The sequence below is a fragment of the Dipodomys spectabilis genome, unplaced genomic scaffold (assembly GCF_019054845.1).
Source record: "Dipodomys spectabilis isolate Male_0828 unplaced genomic scaffold, ASM1905484v1 ptg000498l, whole genome shotgun sequence".
Lineage (NCBI taxonomy): Eukaryota > Metazoa > Chordata > Mammalia > Rodentia > Heteromyidae > Dipodomys > Dipodomys spectabilis.
The window spans coordinates 643,335-669,862 of record NW_024871175.1 but is presented as its reverse complement, the minus strand read 5'-3'; the positions used below and the strand labels follow the sequence as shown (position 1 = coordinate 669,862).

At 38.4% G+C, this 26,528-nt stretch overlaps 1 protein-coding gene across 1 annotated transcript; it reads left to right on the top strand.

Annotated features, from left to right (window-relative positions):
* The first annotated feature begins 317 nt into the window (after positions 1-317).
* On the top strand, positions 318-26,528 carry LOC122098972 (vomeronasal type-2 receptor 116-like). The gene is made up of 7 exons (XM_042669544.1): positions 318-415; positions 4,878-5,166; positions 6,325-6,540; positions 6,612-6,674; positions 8,048-8,266; positions 24,551-24,674; positions 25,606-26,528. The coding sequence occupies exons 1-7, from the start codon at positions 318-320 to the stop codon at positions 26,526-26,528; spliced, it is 1,932 nt and encodes a 643-aa protein (XP_042525478.1).

Genomic DNA, 26,528 nt, shown 5'->3' with positions numbered 1-26,528 from the left:
ATATTAGAGCAAATACATCAAAGACAACTTCATCCCTGGGGCATCACTATCTGCGGTCCTGGAGGAAATTACACTACTTAGGATGAAGAAGGAGAATCTGCAAACATGTTTTCAACTCGTGTTTTACTCTGCATTCAGGGCCGCAGATGCAGAGCCTCAGGGAAGTTTTACCCATTCTTCCTGAGGATTCACAGAGGCTTTGATGAAAGGTGCACTACAGTGCACCTCTCTGTCAATAAAAAGACAGATAGACATGAATAAAAAGGTTTATGAATATATATACTTGACAGCCAGAATTTCACCTAGGCAGGTGCGTCATGGATGGAGATGTAATGATTGCTGGGTTTTTCCCTCTTTACACTTTGGGAACAGATCGCAGTCAAAGTGATGATTCTGGAGATGGACAGAACAAGCCGTAAGTAACATCATTGTATTTCCATTTACTAATTTGTTCTCAGGATGGGCAATGGTAACTCCAAGTGCACACATGAATGCTCTCTGTCTTCTCTACCCTGACATCCCATCCTTTTGCTAGAGAAACACCTCAGTTTCATTATTTTATCTTGTATCTACTTTTGAGTGGTTTTCTGCCTACAAGTAAGAGAGAAATCTAGTTTCCATCCGAGTATATTCTTCTTTCTATGATGGTAAGCTCTTCGTGATATTTACTTCAGTTTTATCTACCTTTTGATTTGTAGAACGTCCTCTTTGCTTGATTGATTATTGCTACTGTGTTTTCACACTCTATTTCCTTTTCTTTATGAATTTAATTTTAATATAAAGATGATTATAGAGAGGTTATAGTTATGTAAGTCAGGTAAGGAATACATTTCTTTTGGAACAATGTTACTCCTCCCCTTGTTTCCTCCCACTTCTTGATCTCCTGACTCCTCTTCTGCTCCAAGATGTAAAATTCATTTCCAAAACAGTGTCTAGTAAGTATTACTTTTAAATTTGCACACCTTTTGTCTCACTGTTTCTACTTGATTATTTCATTCCTTTTAATAACTTGCAGAAGTTTTTACCATTTCCTATATTTTCTATAGCCATAGGTTTTTTTTATTTTCTTTTATCATTATTATTTTATTTTCAATTTTTAAAAATTACATTGAAAAGATGATATACAAAGGGGTTACATAATTAAGCTAGTGAGTATGTTTCTTTTTGAACAGTGTCACTCCCGCCCTCATTCTCCTTCAGTTTCTCCTATCCCGACTACTCTCACTGACAAAGGGTATAGTTTCTGCCATATTGTCTAATGTGTATCATTGCTTAATTGTTTCACCTTTTGTCCCACCCTTTCTGTTTCCCATTCTCTTCCACAAATTAGATAAGCTTATATGCAAAACAGAGGGTAGAGGAATAACAAACAGGACAAGAGGGGATTAAACCAAAGAAAAAGGGAAAGGAAAAAATGAAAAAAGAGGAAAAAGAAGAACAGAAAAGAGTACAATAAAAAAATCACCTTGTTTCTAGTTCCTTCAGATGCAGTGCAGGTGCTTCAGCTAATTATCTGTTCTCTTTAATTATAGGAAAGGTTATGTTTTCCTTTTATTCCCCTTTTTCTATACCCATATGGTTTTCATTTTCATTTGTTCCAAGGAACAGTTTATTTCTTGAAATTTGCCTTGAAAACAATTCACTTTATCATGCATTAATCATGTAATTAAATTGAATACTCTTAATTATTATTTTACTACTTAATTTTGGTTAATGGATAATTCATGTAATTTTCTGGTTATATGCTTATTTTCCTTGTTAATTTCTTTTTTTTGGGGGGGGGGGGTCCAGTCTTGGTGCCTGAACTCTGGGCCAGGGCTCTGTCCTTCAGCTCTTCAGCTCAAGGCTAACACTCTACCACTTAAGCTACAGCACCACTTCTGGCTTTTTTCTTTTTGCATATGTGGTGCTGAGAAATCGAACCCAGGGCCTCATGCATGCAAGGCAAGCGCTCTACCACCGAGCCACGTTCCCAGCCCCTTCCTTGTTAATTTCTATCCTTACTATATGTGTTTGTATATATGCTCAATATACTTTCAACATTTTTAAAATCTGGATGGCTTTGTGTCCCATCCCATGATTGTTTGTTTGGAGAGAAGTTTTACTCAGAAGTTGAATGAGGTTTTCTGCTGGTGTATGTGAGGATCTTCTGATCAAGTGTGAAATTTAACTCTGCTGCCTCCCTGTTGATTTTGTCTGAATGATCCATTCATAAAATCTTCAGCTACTATTATATTGAGGACTATTAAAGTCTGCTTAACATAGTTTAGTGATTGTATAATATGTAAATACACATTTTGAATTGCTACTTCATCTTGTAAATTTGATATCTTCATCATTACATTACAAAATGTCACTTCATTGCTTTGATTAAAGTCTATTGGATATGTTATAGACACTCCTACTTTTTTTTGTATTTCATTTGTATTTACTGACCTTTCTTATACTCACTGAGGGCCATTGATGGTGAAGTGAGTTTCTTGGCATCAACGTTTCCTTTGGCCTTGAGTTTTTATTCATTCAGCCATTTTTGCTTTTACAGGTAGAATTTCATGCATTTACCTTTGCAGTCATTGTTGACAGGTCAGAGCTCCTTATTGCTATTATGTAATTTGTTCTCCATGTTAATTGAAGCTTCTTCCACTCTTTCTCTCCTTCAGTGGTTATGAAGGAAGTTCAATAGTAGTGTCTTTTGATTACTGGATTACGAGCTTTCATTTGCTGTTATATATTTTCTGGTAATTACTGGGCTGAAAATAGATGACAGGAAGCTATTTTGGAATAACAACTATCTGGGATGAGGAGGATGAAATAAAAAGAGAAAATAAACATACAGGCAATAGAGGGCTATGATCAAAGTCCATAAATGAATGTTCAGAAATGTCATAATGAAATCTTTTAATTTAATTTTAAATTAAATCTTTCATTTAATATATTAAGATGAAATGTTAAAGACAAACAGGAACTGCAACTGCATTATATTCCTCTTATCATTTGTAATAGTGGATATCCAATTTTATATTCTACAGTAATTACAAGATATAATTATATTAACAATTTTTCTCTCTGCATAAAAATTGTGTGTGTGATTTTGCTAGCACATTTACAATGTTAGAGTATTTTCAACAAGTTTTACAGCCCCTTTGCCTAGTAGGTTTTATACATTCTTGAACATTTTTATTACTCATCAATGGTTCAATCTTTTGGACAGAATGCTTTTCTGTTAACTATGTAAAAATAACTGTTTATTTTTGTATACAGTGGTTCCATAAACATTTAGCATTTCACATTTAAAAACTTCTTCAAACAGCTGTCTACCCCATTCTGATTTTCTCACAAAGTGGTCATGTTACATGGGCATTAAATTTGGTTGACAATAGAATAGTTTTTTTTTTTTTTTTTTTTTTTGTGGAACAGGTGTGTGGGAGTATATTCTTTTAATTGTACTTGTCTGGGAATATCTTTACCCTTTTATCCTTGACTTCTAATGGATGTCTTTGCTGGCAACAGTAATCTTGGTACACAATTTATCCATTTTTGTCCCTAATATTTTAAAGATTGTCTGCCATGCTCTCCAGGATTCTATGGATTCTACTGAGGAGTCAGCCATTAGGAAAACAGAGAAATACCTATGTGTTATGAGTTCCATTTGTAGCTTCTGTACACGACTATGTGTTGTGGTCAAACATTTGATTAAGCTTTCATCTCTAGATATCTCATATTTCTATCATTGTCTACATTAGGAAATTTAAATTCTGCCATTGCTTCTTAGAACAAGCATTTTAACTTTTTGTCATTCTCAACCATTTACTAAATCATCAATACACTAATATTTTCTTTTTCAAAATAGTGTTGTCAGCTTTTGACCAATCATTTTCCACATGTCTTCATTCTTACTTTCAGGTTCCTCCTACATATGCATATGTTCAATTAGACTTTATTCAAGCTTACTTGAATAGCTTACTTGTTTAGAAGACATCATTAACATGATAGGCTTCCAAATTGAAATTTCAAATATGTGTACACCATGTGTTAAACAAGTTAAGCCTCACATTTGTATTTCTTTCTTGCCTCCATTATTTCCTTTTAAAACAATATGTATTGATTCAATATTATTTCTTTAGAATGTGTATGTACACATACTCACACCATTGCACAGACATAACAGAGAGAGAGAGAGAGAGAGAGAGAGCAAAGTGTTGATTCTCTTTATTTTCTGTAGTCTTTCTAGAATCTCAAAATAACAATATTGGGAAGGTAATAGAGATTACTGCATTTTACAATGGTGGCCTTGAATCTTTCTCCATTATGATGTGCTTGCAGTTAGATTCATCCCGTTGGTTTTATTACATAAATAAGAATAAAATTCCTTCACCTGGTATTTGAGCTCTCTTCTGGCTGATATTGTAGGAAGAGCTGTTCAATATGTCAGGTCTGTTAGTTAGAGAAACTTAATATAGAATCTTCCTTAAATGACTATTGAAGATGTATTACTTAGCCCAGCCTGCCTTATAACCACATAAGATAAACTGGGTGACCGAAAACACACAATTTTTCACACAGTGGAGCTAGTTACTCTAATTATCTTCGCAAGAGAATAATTTGGTGTCTCATGAAAGACTATTCCATGTTTAATGGGCAACATTAGTGTTTGCTGTGGTGCATGTGATAATGGGGAATAAGCAAGCTCTCTTTTAAGTTTCTTAATCTTATGCATGACAAATTCCCTTCATGTCCTTAATCCCATAGACAACCATAAAAGACTATATTTGCATTCCATCATAGTTGGGATAATGCTTTAACATATTCATTGGCAGAGAAGCAAGTATTTAGTCCATCAAATTGATAAGTTTTAAATTTCTATGCTCATTATGCAGGTTTATCTTCAACACCTACCAGTTTGTTTTGGCCTTGGTTTTTGCTATTGAAGAGATCAATGAAAATCCTCATAATTTACATAACTTGATGCTAGGATTTAATATCTGTAATGCTCACATGGAAGCTTGGAAAACATTTAAAAACCCCTTCACGAGCCTTTTGGGGAAGGACAACCTTCCAAACTACTCCTGTGTGAGAGTGAGCAAGTCTATAGCAGTACTGACAGGACCATCAGGATTATTATCTGCCCAGATTGGTATATTGCTGAACCTGTACAGGTTTCCCCAGGTGAGAGTGGGAGGAGTAAAGGGATATAAAGAAGTATCTAATTTGGTGCCATTTCAGCTGTTAGAAGATAATTATAGGAAGATACTGGATTTATGAACCTATCAAATTTTGTGATATCAAAGAGTAAGTATTCAAAGTAATAAAGATCCACACTACCATTTTTAGGAAAGGGACTGGAAAAGTTAGAGCCACAAAGAGATTGTTTGGACTTTTAAGCCTTGTCAATAATTTTCTTAAAAAATCAGGAAATGGAAAAATGACTTTAAAGTATAGCAATATGTTGAGATGTGTCCTGATGGCTAACTGCAAACCTAGCTACTAAGGAGACATCTCTAATTAACCAAAAAAAGCAGGAAGTAATGTGTGGTTTGAGTGATAGAGAGGTAGCTTTGAGGGAGAAAGCCAAGGAAGTGCACGAGGCCTTGAGTTCATGCCCCTATAATAGTACACACACACACACACACACACACACACACACACACACACACACACACGTGTGCGCATGCACGTAAGATATTATGTTGAATGATGTAACTCAGACTCACAAAGGGAAAGGGGCATGTGTTCTCTCATATGTGAAAGTTAAATCTAAAATATGAACATGTAATATAAAATAAATATAGGACACACACATATCCGTTTACAAATATATTTGATTAATCTGTAAACTATGGTACACATAGAGGTGGAATCCCATTGTATAACATTTCTGATCAACTAAGAGATATAAAACACTAACACTAGAACATTGAAGCATAACTTGTCTGGGGAGAGTTGTTAGAGGGATGTGCAAAGGGGCAGAGAAATATGGAGTAGATGGGTGGGAAAATACAACATATCACATATATGTATGTATATGTCTATATATAGATATTTAGATATATATACATATTCAGATGTGTGTGTGAAAATGGACCTAGGAAAGTCAAGGAATGGGTAGATTTGCTATAGATTGAATGAGTTGATGCAAATAGTGATAAAGATCAAGGAGCTTTGTAGGAACAAATTGAAATGTACAACTATTAAAAGCAATTTTTTAAACTAAGAAAAATCTATCTTCCACATACTTCAAATGGTTATTTAATACATATCATAAATGAGATCATAATGGATAGAAATCTTCTCATTCATGGAGCATCCAATTTTCATTCCCTTTAGCTTACATTTGGGCCTTTTGATCATGCTCTGAGTGACCATAAGAACTTTCCTGCTCTGTATCAGATGGCCTCAAAGGACACATCGATAGCCATTGCCCTGATCTCCTTACTCCTTCATTTCATCTGGAACTGGGTTGGACTATTGACCTCACAAGATGAGAATGGCTTGTGGATTCTGCCTGAATTGAAAGAAGAGATGGACAAGAATAGAATTTGTGTAGACTTTGAGCTAGCAATCCCAACCTCGGGCTTGGCATATGATTTTAAGTCATGGCACTTTATAAACAGATTAATAAATCTTCAGCCAACGTCCTCATCATACATGGTGATAATGAAGCCTTACTAGATATGGTAAGATGTATTGAGCAATTTTTAGTAAAAGGAAAAGTTTGTATCATGAACTCACAGCTAGAGTTCACCATGAGGAGGTAATATTTTGTACTAGGTTCATTACATGTACCTCTCATTTTTTCACACCATCATCCAGAGAATTTGGGATTCACAGATTTTGTCAAGGCAGTTAACCCTTTCAAATATCCAGAAGACTTTTTCCTAGCGAGGCTATGGTTTCTGTCTTTTAATTGTTCAGATTCAGAGTCAGACTGTGTAACGTGGGAGAACTGTCCTCACGAAGCCTCCTTGGATTTGTTGCCTGGACACATTTTTGACACGACTGTCTGGAGACAGTTACCATATATACAATGCTGTGTATGCTGTGGCCCAGGCTCTCCATGAGCTGCTTCTTCATCAAACAGAAGCACAAACAGTGGGAAAGAGGGAAGGGGCAGTGACTTCCCCTGCACAGGTAAGGCCTTCTGTGTTAGATGACATACCCCATAGGCAATGTCACTTCCTAGATAGTTTTCATGCCATATAAAATTTAAGCATTTTAGGTATGTTTTCCAAAAAGCAACAAATAATATTTGTTTAAATGTCTGTGAAGTACTCTGGATGTATTTTTGTGCTCTTCAGGAAAAGCAGGCCATAACAAGGATCAAGTGAGTTCCATGTTTCATAAATTCTTTTAGTTACAAATAGCCTCAACATATTCATAGCAGATAGTTTTCCTTGTTTTTTATTGTCAAGATGATATACAGAGCGGTTGCAGTTACACAAGTAAGATAGTAAGTACATTTCTTGTCAAACTTGTTACCCCTTCATTCATTTTTCTCTTACTTTCCCTACCCCTCCCCCTAAAATTGTACAGATCATTTCCAAAATATTGTCTTGTGTATATTGCTGTTGCATTGGCCCCTCCCTTATAGCAGATGTTTTGAAAAGTATAAATGCACCTTGATTTTCCCTATGAGTTTCTTATGTAATAGCAAAGGATGACCTGCTGAAAAGAATTATCCACATTTTGCATGAGGGACCTAGTTTTATTCTACTTTAAATATTAAAATTTTACCAAGTTCATATTAGCAACATGCATAAAATTAGTGGTTGTAGGAAACACTGGCTAGACGACTGAGAGTCATCTTATTTGTGACTCTCTAGACTTGGTTTCTTTTGAAAAGATTGCATCTACCCCTTTGTTGAATGACCAAGATTTGGCAAAATTATTTTTATTCCTCCATAGATTTTCTTCTGGAATGCTTCATTAGGTGGTTCTACTATTCTTTCATTCTACATCAAAATTTAAAGGCAATCAGGAACTTTTTTTCTTCAGGTTTTCTGTCTTAACTCGGGATGTACTTCACTATAAGATGATGTATGTCTTTTAGCTGCACTCTTTTCTGAAGAACATCCAGTTTCACAATGCTGCTGGAGATCAAGTGACTTTGGATGACAAAAGGAAATTGGAAGCAGACTATGACATTGTAAACATATGGAATTTCCCAGAAGGTCTTGAACTGGAGGTGAAAGTAGGAAAGTTTTCTCCATATGCTCATCAACTGTCTTTATCTGAAGATATGGTACACTGGGCCATAGGAAATACAGAGGTGGGTTGGGTTTAATTGCAATGATTTTAAGGACATATAAGTAAGAAAATTTCAGCCTTAAAATGTATATCTGGTTGGATGACATATAAGAAAATTTCAGCCTTAAAATGTATATCTGGTTGGATGCCCGCAACCTATTCCTGTAATACTAGCTAACTAGGTGACTGAGATACAAATATTGTGGTTGGAAGGCAGTCTAAGCAGAATCTTCTCTGAGATACTTATTTTCATTTAACCACCAAAAAAGCAGGGCTGGACACTAGTGACTCATGCCTGTAATCCTATCTACTCAGGAGAAAGATATCCTCAGGTCTAAGATTACGTATCTGTTGAAAGTCCAACTGGGCAGAAGAGTCTTTGAGACTCTTTTCTCAATTGACCATCAAAAACCTCAGATGGAACCTCAGGTCAAATGGTAGAGTGCTTATCTTCAGGAGAAAAAAGCCCTAGGAAAATGAACATGTACTTATATCAAACCCTGGGACTAGGACAAAAAAAAAAATAGACATTCACAGTCTCTAAATGGGGATTTAGAATAGTGTCATAAAATGCATATTTCTTTTTTTATTTTTTATTTTATTTTATTTTTTTTGTGAACATACTGTAGAGAGGGGTTACAATTACGTGGGCAGGATAATGCATACATTTCTAATCAAGCATTGCAGCCTCCTCCTTTGTTTACCCTTCACATCCCTTCCCAGCCTCTCCCCTACCTCCCCACCAAATCCACCCTCCTTCCCCCCCTCCCACACCAACGCTGTAAAGCTCGTTTTCGACATGACAACTTGTACTTCTCATTGTTGCAACAGGTCCACCTGTACACTTAAACGACTTGTTTTTCCCATTCCCTTCCACAAGTTATACTGACATCAAATATAGTGAAAGCAGGGGTTATACTGTGGGGGAGGGACATACAAAGCAACAAAGAGATAACCTTATAAATGCTTTAGAAATGCATGAAAGAAAAAAAACATTAAAATAAATATCTAAGGGTTCATTTTCCTAACATCACATTATCTGACCTTTTCCGATCGACTCATACATATACTAGATATTGCAAATAAGGGAAACCATGGGACCTATGTTTCTTTGGGCCTGGCGTACTTCACTTAATATAATTTTTATCAAGTTTTTCCATTTCCTAACAAATGGGGCAATGTCATTCTTTCTGATGGAGGCATAGAATTCCATTGTGAATATGTACCACATTTTCTTGATCCATTCATCTACTGAGGGGGATCTGAGTTGGTTCCATATCTTTGCTATAGTAAATAATGCTGCAATAAACATAGTTGTGCTGGTAGCTTTAGTGTGGTCTTGTTTGTAAACATTTGGGTAAATGCCCAAATGTGGGATTGCTGGGTCATAGGGGAGCTCTATGTGAAGTCTTTTGAGAAACCTCCATACTGCTTTCCAAAGCGGTTGAACAAGTTTACATTCCCACCAACAATGAAGTAAGGTTCCCTTCTGTCCAAATCCCCTCAAGCATCTGTTGTTGTTACAATTCTTGATTTTTGCCATTCTAACTGGAGTGAGGTGGTATCTCAATGTTGTTTTGATTTGCATTTCTTGTATGGCTAGGGACGTTGAGCATTTCTTCATGTGTCTATTGGCCATCCTTCTTTCTTCTTCAGAGAAGTTTCTCTTTAAGTCTTTCGCCCACTTATTTATTGGGCAGTTGTTTCTTTGAGGATTTGTTGTTGGGTGTTTTAATTTTTGATTTCCAAGTATATTTTAGATATGAGAACCTTGTCTATTGTATGGCTAGTGAAGATCTTCTCCCAATCCGTGGGCTTTCTATTGATCTGGCTAGCTATGTCCTTTGCCATGCAAAAGCTCTGCAACTTCATGCAATCCCATTTGTACAACCTTTCTTTGATTTGTTGTGTTTCTGGGTCTCTATTCAGAAAATTTCGGCCTGAGCCAAGGAGACCTAGGGTTTCTCCTATTCCATCCTGTAATGTTTTCAGAGTGTCTGATTTGACTTCGTGGTTTTTGATCCATTTGGAGTTGATTCTGGTGCAGGGTGATATATAAGGATCTAGCTTTAGTTTTCTACAAGTAGTTAACCAATTTTGCCAGCACCATTAACTGAAGAGGCTTTCTTTCTTCCATTCTATTGTTTTAGCTCTCTTATCGAAGATTAGATGGCTATTGGTCTGTAGGTTCATTTCTGGGTTTTCATTTCTATTCCATTGGTCCTGAGGTCTGTTCTTATGCCAATACCAAGCTCTTTTGATTACTATGGGTTTATAGTAGAGTTTGAAATTTGGTATTGATATTCCTCCAGCAGTGTTCTTTCCGTTGAGGAGCATTTTTGCTATTTGGGGTCTTTTATTGTTCCATATGAATTTTTGGATTGCCTCTTCTATTTCCTTGAAGAGTGAGGTTGGAATTTTGATAGGTATCGCGTTGAATTTATTGGTAGCCTTGGAAAGTATTGCCATTTTCACGATGTTAATCTTTCCAATTCAGGAGCATGGGAGGTTTTGCCATTTTCTAAATTCTGTTTTGATTTCCTTTTTCAAGATTTTAAAGTTTTCATCATGGGAATCCTTCACTTCTTTGATTAAGTTAATTACTGGGTATTTTATTTTTTGTGGGGCTATTACAAATGGAGTTGCTTTCCTAATTTCACCCGACTTTTCTCATTGTTGGCATACAGAAAAGATATTGATTAGGGGGGGGGGGGTTAGTTTTATACCCTGCTACTTTGCCAAAGTTTTGAATCAGCTTGAGTAATTTGGGAGTGGAGTCTATGGGATTATTTAAATATAAGATCATGTCATCTGCAAAGAGGGAGAAGTTTATTTTTTCTTTCCCTATTTGGATCCCCTTTATGTCTGCAAATTGTCTTATTGCTGAATCTAGGCAATCTAATACTAGATTGAAGAGAAGTGGAGATAGTGGACCTCCTTTTCTTGTTCCTGAGTTTAGAGGAAATGGCTTTAGTTTTTCACCATTAAGTATAATACTGGCTGTAGGTGTGTCATAGACAGCCTTTATTGTATTGAGGAATGTTCCATTGATTCTTAATTTTTCCAAAACCTTCATCATAAAGGAGTGTTGGATCTTGTCTAATGCTTTTTCTGCATCTATTGAGATAACCATGTGGTTCTTATTCTTGCTCCTGTTTATGTGATGAATAATATTAATTGATTTGCGTATATTGAACCAGTTTTGCATCCCTGAAATGAATTCTGTTTGATCCAGGTGTATAATTTTTTGGATGAATTGTTGAAGTCGATTGGCCAAAATTTGTTGAGAAGTTTTGCATCAATGTTCATCAAGAAATGGGTCCATAGTTCTCTTTCTTTGATGAGTCCCTGCCTGGTTTAGGGATGAGTGTGATGATGGCTTTATAGAAGGTGTTCGGTGGTGAACTTTCTCTTTCAATTTCATTGAAGAGTTGGAGGAGTATTGGTGTGAGCTCTGCTTTAAAGGCCTTGTAAAATTCCACTGTAAAACCATCTGTTCCTGGACTTTTCTTAGCTGATATGTCTCTTATTGCTGTTTCTATTTCAGTGCTTGATATGGGCCTGTTAAGATGGTTTAACTCATCTTGGTTTAGTTTTGGCATGTCAATATTTGCTAGGAAAAGGTCCATTTCTGTCAAGTTCTCAAACTTATTAGCATAAAGTTTTGAGAAGTATTCCCTTATAATGTTCTGAATCTTGGTTGTTTCCGTGGTGATGTTTCCGTTCTCATCTCTGAGTTTATTTATTTGGGTTTATTCTCTTCTTTTTCTGATAAGATTCTCTAAGTGTCTGTCAATTTTGTTAATTTTTTCGAAGAACCAACTCTGTTTTGTTGATTCTTTCTATATTTTTTTTGGCTTCTAATTCATTTAATTCTGATTTAATTTTAATTATTTCTTTCCGTCTACTGGATTGGGGTTTTTCTTGCTGCTCTTTTTCAAGGAGGTTTAGATGTGTCATTAAATTCTTGTTTGTAGATCTTTCCAATTTGTTGATGTAGGAGCTCAGAGCTATAAACTTGCCTCTGAGTGCTGCCTTTGCTGTGTCCCAGAGGAGCTTGTAATTTATGTGTTCATTTTTGTTGAATAGCAGGAACATTTGAATTTCCTTTTTAATCCCTTTCATGACCCACTCGTGATTCAACAGTGTGCTGTTCAGCCTCCATGTGATACAGGACTTTCCTTAGTGGCGTTTGGTGTTGAGTTCTAATTTTATTTCCTTGTGGTTAGAGAGAATGCAAGGCACAACTTCAGTGTTTCTGAATTTAGACAAGTTTGCTTTGTGGCCTAAAATGTGGTCTATTTTAGAAAATGTTCCATGTGCTGCTGAGAAAAATGTGTATTTTGATGCTGCTGGGTGAAAGATTCGGTAGATGTCAGTTAAATCTAGTTGATCTATACAGTTGTTTAGATCTCCGGTTTCACTGTTGAGTTTTTGCCGAGTTGATCTATCTAGTGGGGAGAGTGGTGTGTTAAAATCCCCAACAATTAATGTCTTTGGATCTATATGGGATTTGAGGGAACGTAGTATTTTTTGGATAAATTTGGGTGCTCCATTGTTTGGAGAATACATATTTAGAATTGTAATATCCTCCTGAAGGAGAGATGCCTTAATTAGTATGTAGCGACCGTCTGTATCTCTTTTCACGAATTTTAATTTGAAGTTCATTTTATCTGGTATTAGGATTGCAACTCCCGCCTGTTTTATGGGGGCCGTTGGCTTTGTAGATTTTGTTCCACACATTGAAAATGTGTTTGTTTTTACGGGCTAGAATGTGACTCCTGAAGGCAACAGATAGAAGGGTCTTGTTTTTTAATCCAACTAGACAGTCTATGTCGCTTAATTGGAGAGTTAAGTCCGTTAACGTTAAGATATAAGACTGAGAGGTATTTGGGATTTCTGCCATGTTATCCACCTTCTTGGGGGCTGTGAAAACTGGGTTCTTCCTATGGTTATTGGATTCTCAGTTTGGGTGCAGTTTCTTGGCCTTTATTGTTGTCTTGTTGGTTTTCTATGTGTCGGACAACTTTAAGAATCTTTTGTAGGGCTGATTTGGTGGAGATGTATTGTTTCAACTTTTCTTTGCTATGGAAGATTTTTAGTTGGCCTTCAGTTATGAAGGAGAGTTTAGCTGGGTACAGTATTCTTGGTTGATACGTGTTTGTTTTTAGGGCATGGCATACATCATTCCAGGCTCTTGTTGCTTTGATTGTCTCTGTTGAGAAATCTGAGTTAATTCTAATTGGTTTCCCTTTATAGGTGATTAATCTTTTCTCCTTGACAGCTTTAAGGATCTTTTCCTTGGTCTGAGTTGGTCCTGTGTGGATTATAATGTGGCGGTGGCATGTCATATTCTCATCTATTTGGGGTGCTAAAAGCTTCTTTTATCTGAATAGGCCTATCTTTTTGCACGTTTGGGAAGTTCTCTGCTAGGATCCTGTTAAACAAATTTCCTAGACCATTAACTTCTGTTTCTAGGTACTCCTCTACACCCATTATCCTTAGATTAGGCCTTCTGATGGTGTCTTCCAAGTGTTGGATAGATCTATCATATTTCTTGGACTTGTCTTGGATGGTTGTATGTTCTTTCTCTATAATATCTAAGCTGTCTTCAATTCCTGAGATTCGATCTTCTGCATGGTCTAACCTGCTGTCTAGACTTTCTACTTTGGTTTTTATCTCTTTTCCTTCTAATTGGTCAGTTTTGATGGCTTCAAATTCTTTGTTGAAGCTTTGATTTACATCTTGTATGACCTTCTTTACTTCCTTAATTTGGTGTTCAGTGTTTATTCTCAAATCACTTATTTGATTGGTTATGGTTTCCTTGGACTCCCATTCCTTCTGTTGGGTTCCATTCAGCATTCCCTTTGTGGTCTCCCTGACTTCCTTCAGCTCTTTGTTAATGGATTCCATGAATGCCTTTAGTGATCTTTGTGTATTCTCTTCCTGCCCTCTCAATTCCTGTATTATTCTTCGATTAGTTTCCTCCCGTTTGTGCGATTCCTGTAGTTCTCTTTGAGTGTTCTCAGCCTGCTCTTGCCATTCCTGCCTTTCTCTTTGAGTATTCTCAAGCTGCTCCTGCAAATCCTGTATCAGTTTTTGAGTAGCTTCCTCACGCTTATGATATTCCTGTATAAACTTTTGGATTGCCTCCTCTCTCTCCCTATCACACTCATACAGAGTCCTTTGTATGGTTTCAATCTTTTCATTTATCATGCTTGCCAGCAGTGTTTCTAGAGCTATTTGGGAACTCTCCTCTGGATTATTTATTATCTGTTCTGTCCCCTGATTATCACGATTGGGAGTTGAGATACCCTGATTTGCCATTTTTCTTGTGTTTTTCCGGCTTACTCTGCCCATTTGAGATGAAAATAGCACCAGTTTTGTGCTAGAACAATATCCTATGGCAAGCATCAACCAAAGTCTGTATTTGCACAGTCAATAGTCTACAGATACAATCTAGTTCAACAAATACATCTATTCAACATCATCAACTATACGTTAATGGGCTACAAACCGCAAAGAAGAATTTGGAAAACCAGAAATTATTAGGGTTAGGGAGAGATGTGGGTAAAAAATAGGAATAGGGTGATGTGGGAAGGTACAGGGGGAGTTACGAAGAAAGAGAAAGGGAAAAGTTAAGAGACCAGAAAAAAATAGAAAAGTTTAAATTATAAATATTATGCAGAAGAGAAAACACAATATTCAGAGAAGAACGTGAATATAATGAGAGAAGGGGAGGGATATAAAGGAGATGTGAAAAACTTAAAAATAAAAATACCTACAATATTATATATGTATAAAGAGGTAGTACTGCTATTAAGGAATTTAAGTCTCAGAGGTTTTGAATTGAGTAATAATTTGTGGATTAAGTGTGTACACAATGGAGGACAGGGTCTAATAGTCAACTACGGGATTATCTGAGGATGTGCAGGACAAGAATTAAGTCTTATAAAGAAGAATGAAAGATAGGAAAAGGTGAAAAGGATTTGAAAGGAAGAAAAGACATCATAAGTTCAGTATAGCTAAACAAAAAACAAAAAGATAATTTAAAAAGAAAAAAAAAAGAGAAAGAGAACTAAAAAAAAAGAAAAACTCACATTCACGTACCCTAAAATAAAAATTATAAGAGGAAAAAAATGTTACTGGAAAACAATTTTTTTTCAAAAAAGGCAAAAATTAAAAATTAAAAAAAAAGTTAAAAAGAATTTTTTTTATAAAAGGTACACAAAAAAGAACAAAAAGTTCTTTGATTTTTTTGCGAGGGGTGGGCAAAATCCTGTATCTCCCTTGTGTCCATAACCAGCCTCTTGTTGGAGTCTCTGGTCTGCTTCCGGTCCTGTGGCTTGGTTGGTTTCTTAAGTCAGTTTGTTTGAACAGGCAGAAAAATGCTCTGCTTTACTCAGGATTGTGTGATCCTCCTCCCAGGCTAGTTCAATGGGAGGCAGATCTGCTTTGAGTATCACAAAAGAGGTGGATGCAGTGATGAGGCTAGGTTCTGGGTAGAGTTGAGGCCTTTCATAAAACAGTAGCTTTTCCCTGGGGCTAGTTTGTGAAAACCTCACAGAGCCCAGCCTGGAGCCATTCTCGGGGTTTCTGTTTACTGAATTTCAATTGATTGTTGAAGCTGCTAGAGGGAGGGGCAGCCTCTGGCTCTGATTACCCAGTGAAGAAAGCCACTCTTAGGGCTGGCGCCCGAGCTGGGTGACTTTTCCCTGGGTGGAGCTGAGTCTGGCAGGTCAGAGCATTAAGTTCTTGTGACCTGCTAAATGACTCTAGTTTTATTCCAAGGCCTGAGTTGGAGCTAGCAGCTCCGTCGAGCTTTGTCGGTATCCAAGATGGAGATCTCTGGTACTGGGGAGGGGGTGGCCTTCCCTCCTCTGCTCCCTGAGAAGGAGTGAGGATGTCAGGCTTCTACTCATGCTGAGTCTTGGTTCCTGGGTCGTCTCTGGTCTACGAACTGCAGGATGAAGATGTCCGCTCTTTGTCGGTTCTTGCTGGTATTGAGTAGAATCCGCTCGCCCGCTGCGTCTGGCTCCTTCGTCCTGGATTCTCTGTGGCTCAGGTATGGCGCCTGCGATCACCACTGCCACCGCTGCCGCAGCTGCAGCGGCTCCTGGCAAGAACTCAGATGTGTCTCCTTGCCTGGATTTCCTCTCTCTGGCCTGACTCTCTGGCCTGTAATGACACACTTGGTGTGATTCTCTGGCTTAGGACTGTTCACTGGAACTCTAAAACTGCTTTCTATGTGAGAGCTTGTTTAGACTCCAGCTTCTCCTCCGCCATCTTCCCGGAACTCTCATAAAATGCATATTTCTTTACAAGTTTTTAACACTATGAAAAAGTACCCAAGGAATCACTTAGTGTGGCGAAAGGGTTATTTTTCTCCCTTCTGTGGAGGTTTCATTCAATGGTTAATTGGTTAAGCATCTTTGGTGAGAGGAGTCCTTCAATTAGGCTATGTGAGAAGATTCTCACTTCATGGGCACTGGAAAACTAAGACAATACTACGTGCATGGAGTTCACATATCCTATAAAGGGGAGGTCTGTGCCCTATCTTACAGCACACTTTTGAAGCTTCAAAGAGTATTCTTCCTTCTTGCACTTCACAATTTCACAGATGAGTAGGAGACAACATATAATAACATGACTTCAAGGAAGTTCCATAGGGCTGGACACTGGAACATACTTTCTCACCATTAAGCTCTACATTTAAAGGTCTCACACTTTTCAATAGTTCCACAGGCTATAGATCAAGGCTGTAACACATAGTACTTTTGTAATTATGTGATTTGCAATCTATAACAGCATTTAAATCATTTATGTGTATAGAAATAAAACACTTAATAATTCAATATTTTTTTCAAATTTTTTATTGTGTTTAAGTGGTTACATAATTTGCCAAATTGCATAGTATTGTGGGATAGTGATGCTCAGTTAAAGTCACAAACATGTTCTAACTTTCTTGGAACAAATTGTCTATCATGGTCTATAACATTTATGAGTTCTATGTGCTTTGCGATACAGTTATATCTTCCACATTGGAGGGTATGTACATTTCATTTGTTTTGCATAGCATCAGCTGTTCCCTCTTTCCCACTTGTTCTCTCCCTCCCATCACTGCCATTAAGTTGTTTAGTTCACTTTGGTTAATGTCCAGTGCAGCTGATTGATCCCTGTTACATGTTTTTTCCTGATTCCATCTAGTCTGTGTCATCTTCCTGGTTCTCCTCCAGTGTACACAAATATACCATACATGTGATCAGCAGCACGGGGTTATTTAGTAGTGATTCGCCCAGATGAGTGGAAGTCCTTTGATTCTTAAGTCCTGTTAATTTTGTCATATCACCTAACATTTTGTATTTAACAGCCACTTACTCAGGGAGACCACGTACCATTTGTTTCTTTGCTCTTCACTTACCTCGCTCAACATGATTTCTTCTAGCTCTATCCATTTCCCTGCAAATGCCATTATTTTGTCATTTCTAATGGCTGCATAATATTCCATTGCGTATACATACCACAAGTTTTGCATCCATTCATCTGTGGTGGGACATCTGGTTTGTTTCCATATCTTGGCTATTATGAACAGTGCTGCAATAAACGTGGAGGTGCATGTGTCCTTGTATAGTGGTTCCTGTTGTTCGGGATAGATGCCTAGAAGTGGTATGACTCAGTCATAAGGGAGGTCAATATTTAGCTTTCTGAGGACCCTCCAGACTGCTTTCCAAAGTGGTTGTATAAGTGTACAGTCCCACCAGCAGTGTAATAGGGTTTCCTCTTTCTCCACATCCCCTCCAGCGTTTGTCGTTGGCTGCCTTGAGGATGTGGGACATTCTGACTGGGGAAGGTGGCATCTCAGTGTTGTCTTTATTTGCATTTCTTTCACATCTAGCGATGGTGAACATTTCTTTGCCATTTTTATCTCTTCATCTGAGAAGTCTCACTTTAGTTCCCTTTCCCATTTAGTAATTGGTTTGTTAGGTTTGGAAGGAATTAGTTTCTTGAGTTCCCTGTATGTACTGCATATTAACCCCTTCTCTGATATATTGCGGGTAAATTTTTTTCCCCAATGAGATGGTTGCTTTTCTAGCTTGGTTGTTATAGCTTTAGCTGTGCAGAAGCTTTTTATTTGAAGGTAGTCCCATTTGGTGAGTCTCTTTCCAATTTGTTGTGACCCTGGGACTCTGTTCAGGAATTTCCTTCCTGTGCCTATAAGTTCAAGTGTCTCTCCTACTCTGTCCTGCAATAGTTTCAGAGATGCTGGTTTAATGTTAAGGTCTTTAATCCATCTTGATAGACTGGGTTCCACTATTAGTCTTCTGCATGTGGCTACCCAGTTTTCCCAGCACCAGTGGTTGAAGAGATTGTGTTTCTTCCATTGTATATCTTTGGCTACTTTGTCAAATATCAGCTGACTGGAGGCCTGTGGTTTTATTTTTGGATCTTCTATTCTATTCCTTTGCACTTCGAGTCTGTTTTTGTGCCAGTACCATGCTGTCTTTGTTATTATGGTTCTATAATAGAGCTTGAAGTTTGGCATGGATATCTCTTCCATGTTATCTTTATTCCCTAGAATTGTTTTGGCTATTCTAGGTCTTTTGTTGTTCCACATGGATTTTTGGATTATTTTCTATATTTTAGAGATGTATGTCATTGGGATTTTAATAGGAATTGCATTGAATTTGTATTTTAATTTTGGCAGTATTGCCATTTTCACTATATTAAGTCTGCCTATCCAAGAGCATGGAAGGTCTTTCCATTTCCTAGTGTCTTCTGTAATTTCTTTCTTTAACTTTTTATAGTTTTCATTAAATAGTTCTTTTACATCTTTGGCTAGGTTAGTTCCTAAATATTTCATTTTGGGGGAGGTTATTGTGAATGGGGTTGCTTCCTTTATTTCCCACTCTGCTTGTACATTGTCAGTGTACAGGAAGACAACTGATATTTGTGGGTTGATTTTGTATCCTGCTTCTTTGGCAAAGTGATTTATGATTTCTAAGAGTTTGGGGATGGAGTTTTTGTGATCGTGAATGTATAGTATCATGTCATCTGCAAAAAGGGATAGTTTAACTTCTTTTCCTATGTGGATCCCTTTAGTGTCTCTTTCTTGCCTTATTGCCCTGGCTAAGGGTTCCAGGACTATATTGAAGAAGAGTAGAGACAAAGCATCCTTGCCTTTTTGCCTGATTTTAGGAGAATTGGTTGTAACTTTTCCCCATTAAGTATAATATTGGCTATCAGTCTGTAGTAAATGGCTTTTATTGTTTTAAGAAACGTTCCTTCTATTCCTATTTTCTCCAGAGCTTTTAGCATGAATGAATGTTGAATTTTATCAAAGGCCATTTCTGCATCTGTGGAGATAATCATGTGATTCTTGACGTTGGCTCTGTTGATGTGTTGGATTACATTTATTGACTTACCTATGTTAACCATCCCTGCATCTCTGGGATGAAGCCTACCTCTTTGTAGTGTATGATTTTTTAATGTTTTTCTGGATTCTATTAGCTAGAAATTTGTTAAGTATCTTTGCATCTGTTCATCAAGGAAATTGGCCAGTAATTCTCTTTTTTAGTTGGTTCTTTGCCTGATTTGGGGATGAGTGTGATATTGGTATCATAGAATGAGTTTGGGATAGCTCTCTCCTTCTCTATTTCTTTGAAGAGCTTGAGGAATATGGGTATTATTTCTTCTTTAAGGATCTTAAGGGTCTTTAAGAATTCTCTTGTGAACCCATCTGGTCCTGGGCTTTTCTCTGTTGGAAGACTTCTGATTGCTTCTTGTATCTTGTTGTAGGACATTGGCTTATTTAATTGATTAACTTCTTTGCTCAGTTTTGGCAACTTGTGTTTCTCTAAAAATGCACCCATGTCTGTCAGGTTTTCTTTCTTTAGAGAGTATAACTTTTGAAAGTAGTCAGTTAAAATTGTTTGGATATCTTGGGTATGTGTTGTGATTTTTCCCATGGCATCCCTAATCCTGTTAATATGGGTTTCTTCTCTTCTTTTTTTAAATTAATCTTGCCAGTGGTCCATCAATTTTGTTTATTTTTCAAAGAACCAGCTTTTTGTTTGGTTAATTTTGTCTATGACTCTTCGATTCTCTATTTCATTAATCTCCACTCTTAGTTTGGTTATCTGGCTCCATCTAGTAAATTTAGGTTCCATTTTTTCTTTATTTTTCTAGCTGTTTTAATTGCAACATGAGATTATTTACTTGGTCTGTCTCTATTTTCTTGATGTGGGCACTGAGGGCAATAAATTTGCCCCTCAGGACTGTTTTTGCTGTGTCCACAAGTTTCTTTGTGATGTGTTTTTCATTATCATTGAGTTGTAGGAATATTTAAATTTCATCTTTGATCTCTTCCGTTACCCAGGCATTGCTTAGAAATGTACTATTCAATTTTCATGTATTTGAGTAATTTCTGTGGTATGCTTTGTTATTGAGAACTAGTTTGATTCCATTGTGGTCATATAGGATACAGGGGATTATGTTGATCCCCTTGTATTTGCTTAAGTTCCTTGCATAAACTTTGATATGTTCTATATTGGATAAAGTTCCATGAGTTGCTGAGAAGAATGTGTACTCTGTTGTTTCAGGGTGAAATACTCGGTAGATGTCAGTTAGTTCCACATGAAATATGGCCTCACTTAATTCGGTAGCTTCTTTGCCAATCCACTGGTTGGTAGACCTAAACTTTGGTGAGAGTAGGGCATTAAAGTCTCCTAGTATTGTCAGATTGGGATCTATTTTATTCTGTAAGTTTGAGAGTATTTGCCTAACATATTTGGGTGCACCAATGTTTGGGGAATGTAAGTTGATGATAGTAATATTCTCCTCTTGGATTGTTCCCTGTATTAGTATGTTGTGTCTGTCCTTGTCTTTGTGCATTGAATTCAATAAAAAGTTCATTTTGTCAGATATCAGGATTGCTACACCTGCTTTATTGCTACACCTGCTTTCTTACTGGGGGCATTTGATTGGTAGATCCTTTTCAACCCTTCACACTGAGTTTGTTTGTATGTTTGGCTGAGAAGTGGGTCTCCTGAAGGCAACAGATGGATGGGTCATGTTTTTTGATCCAGTCTGCAGTTCTTTTTCTTTTGATTGGCGAATTAAGCCTGTTAATAGTAGGAGACAGTATAGAGAGATGCATTGTGGTCCCTGTCATTCCCTGTTTTCCTAAGTTTTTCTTCTTTCCTTTCCTCCTGTGTTTGCTCAGTTAGACGTCTATTACTGCCTGTCTGGGTACAGGTCCCTGTTCCCGGTTGCATCCTTCAGGTTGTGTTCCCCCTCTTAGTATTCTTTATAATGCTGGCTTAATGTTTCTGTATTCATTTAGTTTTTCTTTGCTATTAAAAATTTTCAGTTCCCCATCGAATGTGAATGCTATCTTTGCCAGGTACATCAGTCTGGGTTGGCAGTTGTTTGTTCTCAGGGCTCCTATGGTACTTTCCCAGGTCTTTCTTGCATTCAGTGTTTGTGTGGAGAGATCTGCAGTGATTCTAATTTTTTCCCGTTGTAGTAGAACTCTTTCTTCATTTTTGCTGCATGCAAGATTGTTTCCTTATTATTCAGATCTATCATTTTTACTATAATGTGTCTAGAAGTGTTTCTCCTGGGATCTTGCTTGTTAGGTTTTCTATATGCTTCTGTCATGTAGGTAAAATGTTCTTTTTTGAGATGGGGAAATTTTCACTGATTATCTTGTTGAATAGCTGTTGCATTCCCTTGCTTTGATATTCCTCACCTTCGTCTACTCCAATTATACGAAGGTTAAATTTCTTGGCACTATCTGCCTACTCTTGAATTTCCCTTCGGCATAATTTATGTGATTTTTCCATATCTGTAAATTTTTGGTCCAGTTGGTATATTCTGTCTTCGGTATCTGACACTCTACATTTCAATTCGTTCTCTCTATTATCTGTGGCTTCCATTGTGGTTTGCATGGAGGAAATGGACTCATTTATGGATTCAATATTGGTTCTCAAAGTCCTAATCTCACCTCTTAATGAGGAGTGTACTGCTTCTATTTTGGCACTAATCTCACCTCTTAGCGAGGTGTGGTCTGCCTCTATTTTTGCTTGCATCTCCTGTTGGATATCCTGCATCTCTTTCAATATTTCGAACCTGTGCTCTTTCAATTTCTGGTCTATTTCTCACTTTATTTCTTGAGTCATTGCCTACAGCATCTCTTGGATGTAGCTTTTGTCTTCTATTCCTGTTTGCTCCCACTGGAGCTCTCCCCTGGGTGGCTGCTTGCTTTTGGAGATAGCTTGCTATCCTGGGTATTGATAAACCTTGTAATTTTTCTCTGAGATTTTGCAGGGATTCAGGGATTATTGGAGACTAATCTGAAATTTTGTTTTGTTCAATAGGTGTTTGTCATTGCTTGATTGCTGTTTCTGTGCTGGTAGAGAGAGTCTGTACCTGATCTCAGTTCTGTTAGGGGCCAACCTCCAGTTGTTGTTCTGAACCACATAGGGGTTCTCGGCTCTCTGCTGTAGATCACTGGCAGTTCCCACCTTTAGAAGTGTTGAACAGCCTAGACTGCTCCTGTTTGCTCCTACAGGTGCTCTTGTCGAGATCGGATGTGCTGGATGCACTCTTCCAGATGTTGGAGTCTGCTATGGGCTCCTGATATTTTTTTTTTTTTTTGGCCGGTTGTGGGTTTGAACTCTGGGCCTGGGTGCTGTACCTCAGCTCTTCAGGTCAAGGCTGGAACCCTACCATTTGAGCCACAGCACCATTTCTGGCCCTTTCTGCTTATGTGGTGCTGAGTAATAGATCCACGGCCTCATGCACCCAAGACAAGCACTCTACTGCTGAGCCACCTTACCAGCCTAAGATCATGACTATTATCAGATGCTTGTGGCCTGTGTTGTCCAATTCCCAGCCTAGAATATATGGGTCAGGTTCTGGTGCGGATTGGGCTTCTATTGTCCTGACCCCTCGGGTCTTTTGCTGTCACAGGCGTGCTTCCCCGGGGGTGCAGTTCCCTGGTTTTCTCCCCTCTGCTGAGGCATATGCTCAGTTTCTGAGTTCAGTTGGGAGGAATTGGTTGTGTTTCTCAGGCACTGGATTCCCAGGCGGGGTCCCATCCCTAGCCTGGGGCACGCCGGTTGGACTTGTGCTGTTGTGTATCCTGCCTAGGTTATGCAGCCTGGAATTCACAGTTCAAATTTCTTCCACTGTTGGGTGTCTGGACCCAGTGGCAGTGTTCCTTGCTTGTGCATTTAAGGTCCCTTCCGGGGGCACTCTTGCTCTAGCCTGGCCAGCTGAGTGTGCTCCATGGGCTGGTGGAGCTCTCGAAAAGTTCCCATTTTTAGTGGGTCCTGTGGTCCAGATGTTGGGATAGGGAGGCTGGGTAGGGGTCTAGGGATTCCCACCAGCTGTGGTCTCCCTTGAGGTATACACTGTCCCCTGTCACCCTGGAGCTAGTAGCTGTTTCTGTGTGATGTAGGTCATTGGTTGTTGTTGCAATCAGAGTTCAGTTGAGGTGGTTGTGGGTTGGGATGGGCGGTGGTCACTCTGCATGTTTCTCTTCTGTCTCTGTCTCAGTTGATGCTGTTCGGGTCTGCGCCGTAGGGTGGGCAGCCTCTGCCCAAGAGGTAAGGGAGGGGCCTCCGTGCACTGAGCACTGGGGTTTGTCTCTGTTGTGCTCTCTGGATCAGCACTGGTTCCTTGCAGTTCTTCTGCTCTGGTGTTCTGTGGGTGTACCGTGTAGCACTGGGGTTCCTGGAGTCGTGCAGAGTGTATTTGGTGGAATGGAACCTCTCTGCTCAGATATACAGTGAGGGGTGAGGGTGGGATTTTTATGCAAGCTCCTGGCTCAGAGGTTTCTCTGTTCATAGCAATCAGCAGGTCCAACATCGGTACCTCAGGTGGCTTCTGTGTGGGTGACCTGCAGACAAACCCCTGTGTCTCTAGAACTCTGTCAGCCCCCACTGGGCTGGGCTGGCAACGGCTTCACGCGCTGCAGTGTGGCCAGTAAAGATTGGGGGAGGGGTCTTCGCTTTTCTCTTGTCTGAAATTCTTCTTTTTCTCTCTTATTTTGTTTTTTTCCTCCTTCTGTTTTTCTCTGGATGTTTGTCTTTTTGTTGTTGCCGGTCTCTTGGGGAGATTAAGTGATGGAACGTGAACCCTCTTTTTGGTTGGGGAGAGCTGTGGTGTTTCCCTACTGCCCAGTCGCCATCTTAGTCCCCCCTCTAGATTCAATTCTAATAATTCAATATTTTAAAACTATGGATTGTTGGAGCATTATGTAAAGTCTAAACATTTACGACACATATGTGCTTGTCCTCAGCCTATTCACTCTGCCTGCAGTGAGAGTTGTGGTCCTGGATACAGGAAATCCCCTCAGGAAGAAAAGGCAGCCTGTTGCTCTTATTGCACACCATGCTCAGCGAATGAGATTGCTAATGGGACAGGTAAGTTCATGCCATAGTGAGAAATTCATTTTCTTTGCTGGTATCCCCAATCCATGCAAGCCAATGCAAAAGTTGTATATTATGATTACAGAATCAAATTTTTCCTTCCTTCACTTAATCATCTAATTGTGACACTGGTTGATTCTTCTCCTTGAAAAAAACATCATGGGCTCTGATTTATGTATAAGATTAATTTTTTTCTGGTCTATTGTATATATGTTTATTCAAATACTTAGTAATGTAAGCTTAACTTCTGTCATAGTAAGTGCAAATCTTTTTAAGCACGAGGTCCCCATCTTCTTCAAAATTACCTTCAGACTACATAGAAAACACAGATCTTGTATATCTTTATTTCCTAGATCTTAGAACTGTTCTTGCAATGGAGAAAATACTCTGGGTTTGGTTTGGTGTAAGAAGCAAGCAAAAGTGTTGTGCATAGCATGACTTTATAGTTTCAAATAGAGATTTCTCCATCCCCTATAGGTGAGTAGAAGAGACAAATATAACAACTTCAAGGAAGGGTCACAGTTGTCCAATTTATATTGTACAGAGAATATAGAGGAACTTGCGAAGTTTTACTACCCACAATTTTGAATAAGGGGTTTGACTTGTGCACACATGTCTGAGAATTAAGGCAGCATGAAGAGGCACAGAAAATTATTCATATGATATTAGAAATGGCAAGAAACAATATTTGTGATTGTCATTACAAGCAAAAGAATTTCAATCAGACTAAAATATGAGAATATGGGAATGAGTGTAGGAACATGATGAAGACATAAAAATAAAAGTGAACATGTCTGGTAATACTTGGTAATATTTACTTTATGCTACTAAGTATTCACGTGTCAGTATTATCTCTAGACAGGGACTTTCTAATTTCCTTTTAAGTATTGGAAATGGATAAATGTTTATTTGAATTCTTCACTAGATATGGAGCAGTGTATGAAGTGTCCAGATCATCAGTATGCCAATACAGAGAGAAACCAGTGCCTCCCAACAGCTGCAAGATTCTTGACTTATGAAGAACCCTTAGGGATGGCCTTGGACTGCATGGCTCTTTTTTTATCTACACTCACAACAGTTGTTCTTGGGGTCTTTGTGAAACACAAGAACACTCCCATTGTCAAGGCTAATAATCAAGCTCTCAGCTACATCCTACTCATCTCCCTCATCTTCTGCTTCCTCTGTTCCTTGCTCTTCATTGGCCGTTCCAACACCAGCACCTGCATTCTACAACAGACCACATTTGGAGTTGTGTTCACTGTAGCTGTTTCTGCTGTCTTGGCCAAAACTGTAACTGTGGTTCTGGCCTTCAAGGTCACTTCTCCAGGGAGAAGGATGAGGTGGCTTCTGCTATCAGGAGCTCCTAACTTCATCATCCTCATCTGCACCCTGATCCAGATGACTCTTTGTGGAATCTGGCTGGGAACCTCTCCTCCCTTCATTGACAGAGATGCACACTCTGAACATGGCCACCTCATCATCCTGTGTAACAAGGGCTCCCTCACTGCTTTCTACTGTGTACTGGGATACCTGGGCTTCCTGGCTCTGGTCAGCTTCACTTTGGCTTTCCTGGCCAGGAACCTGCCTAATACGTTCAATGAGGCCAAGTTCCTGACCTTCAGCATGCTGTTGTTCTGCATTGTCTGGCTCACTTTTCTGCCTGTCTACCACAGTGCCAAGCGGGAGGTCATGGTGGCTGTAGAGATCTTCTCCATCTTGGTGTCTAGTGCAGGGCTACTGGGGTGTATATTTGCCCCCAAGTGCTACATTATCTTGTTAAGACCAGATAGAAATTTTCTGCTTGGCTTCCGTGACAGAAGTCATCCCGGGAGAAATACACCCTCTTAA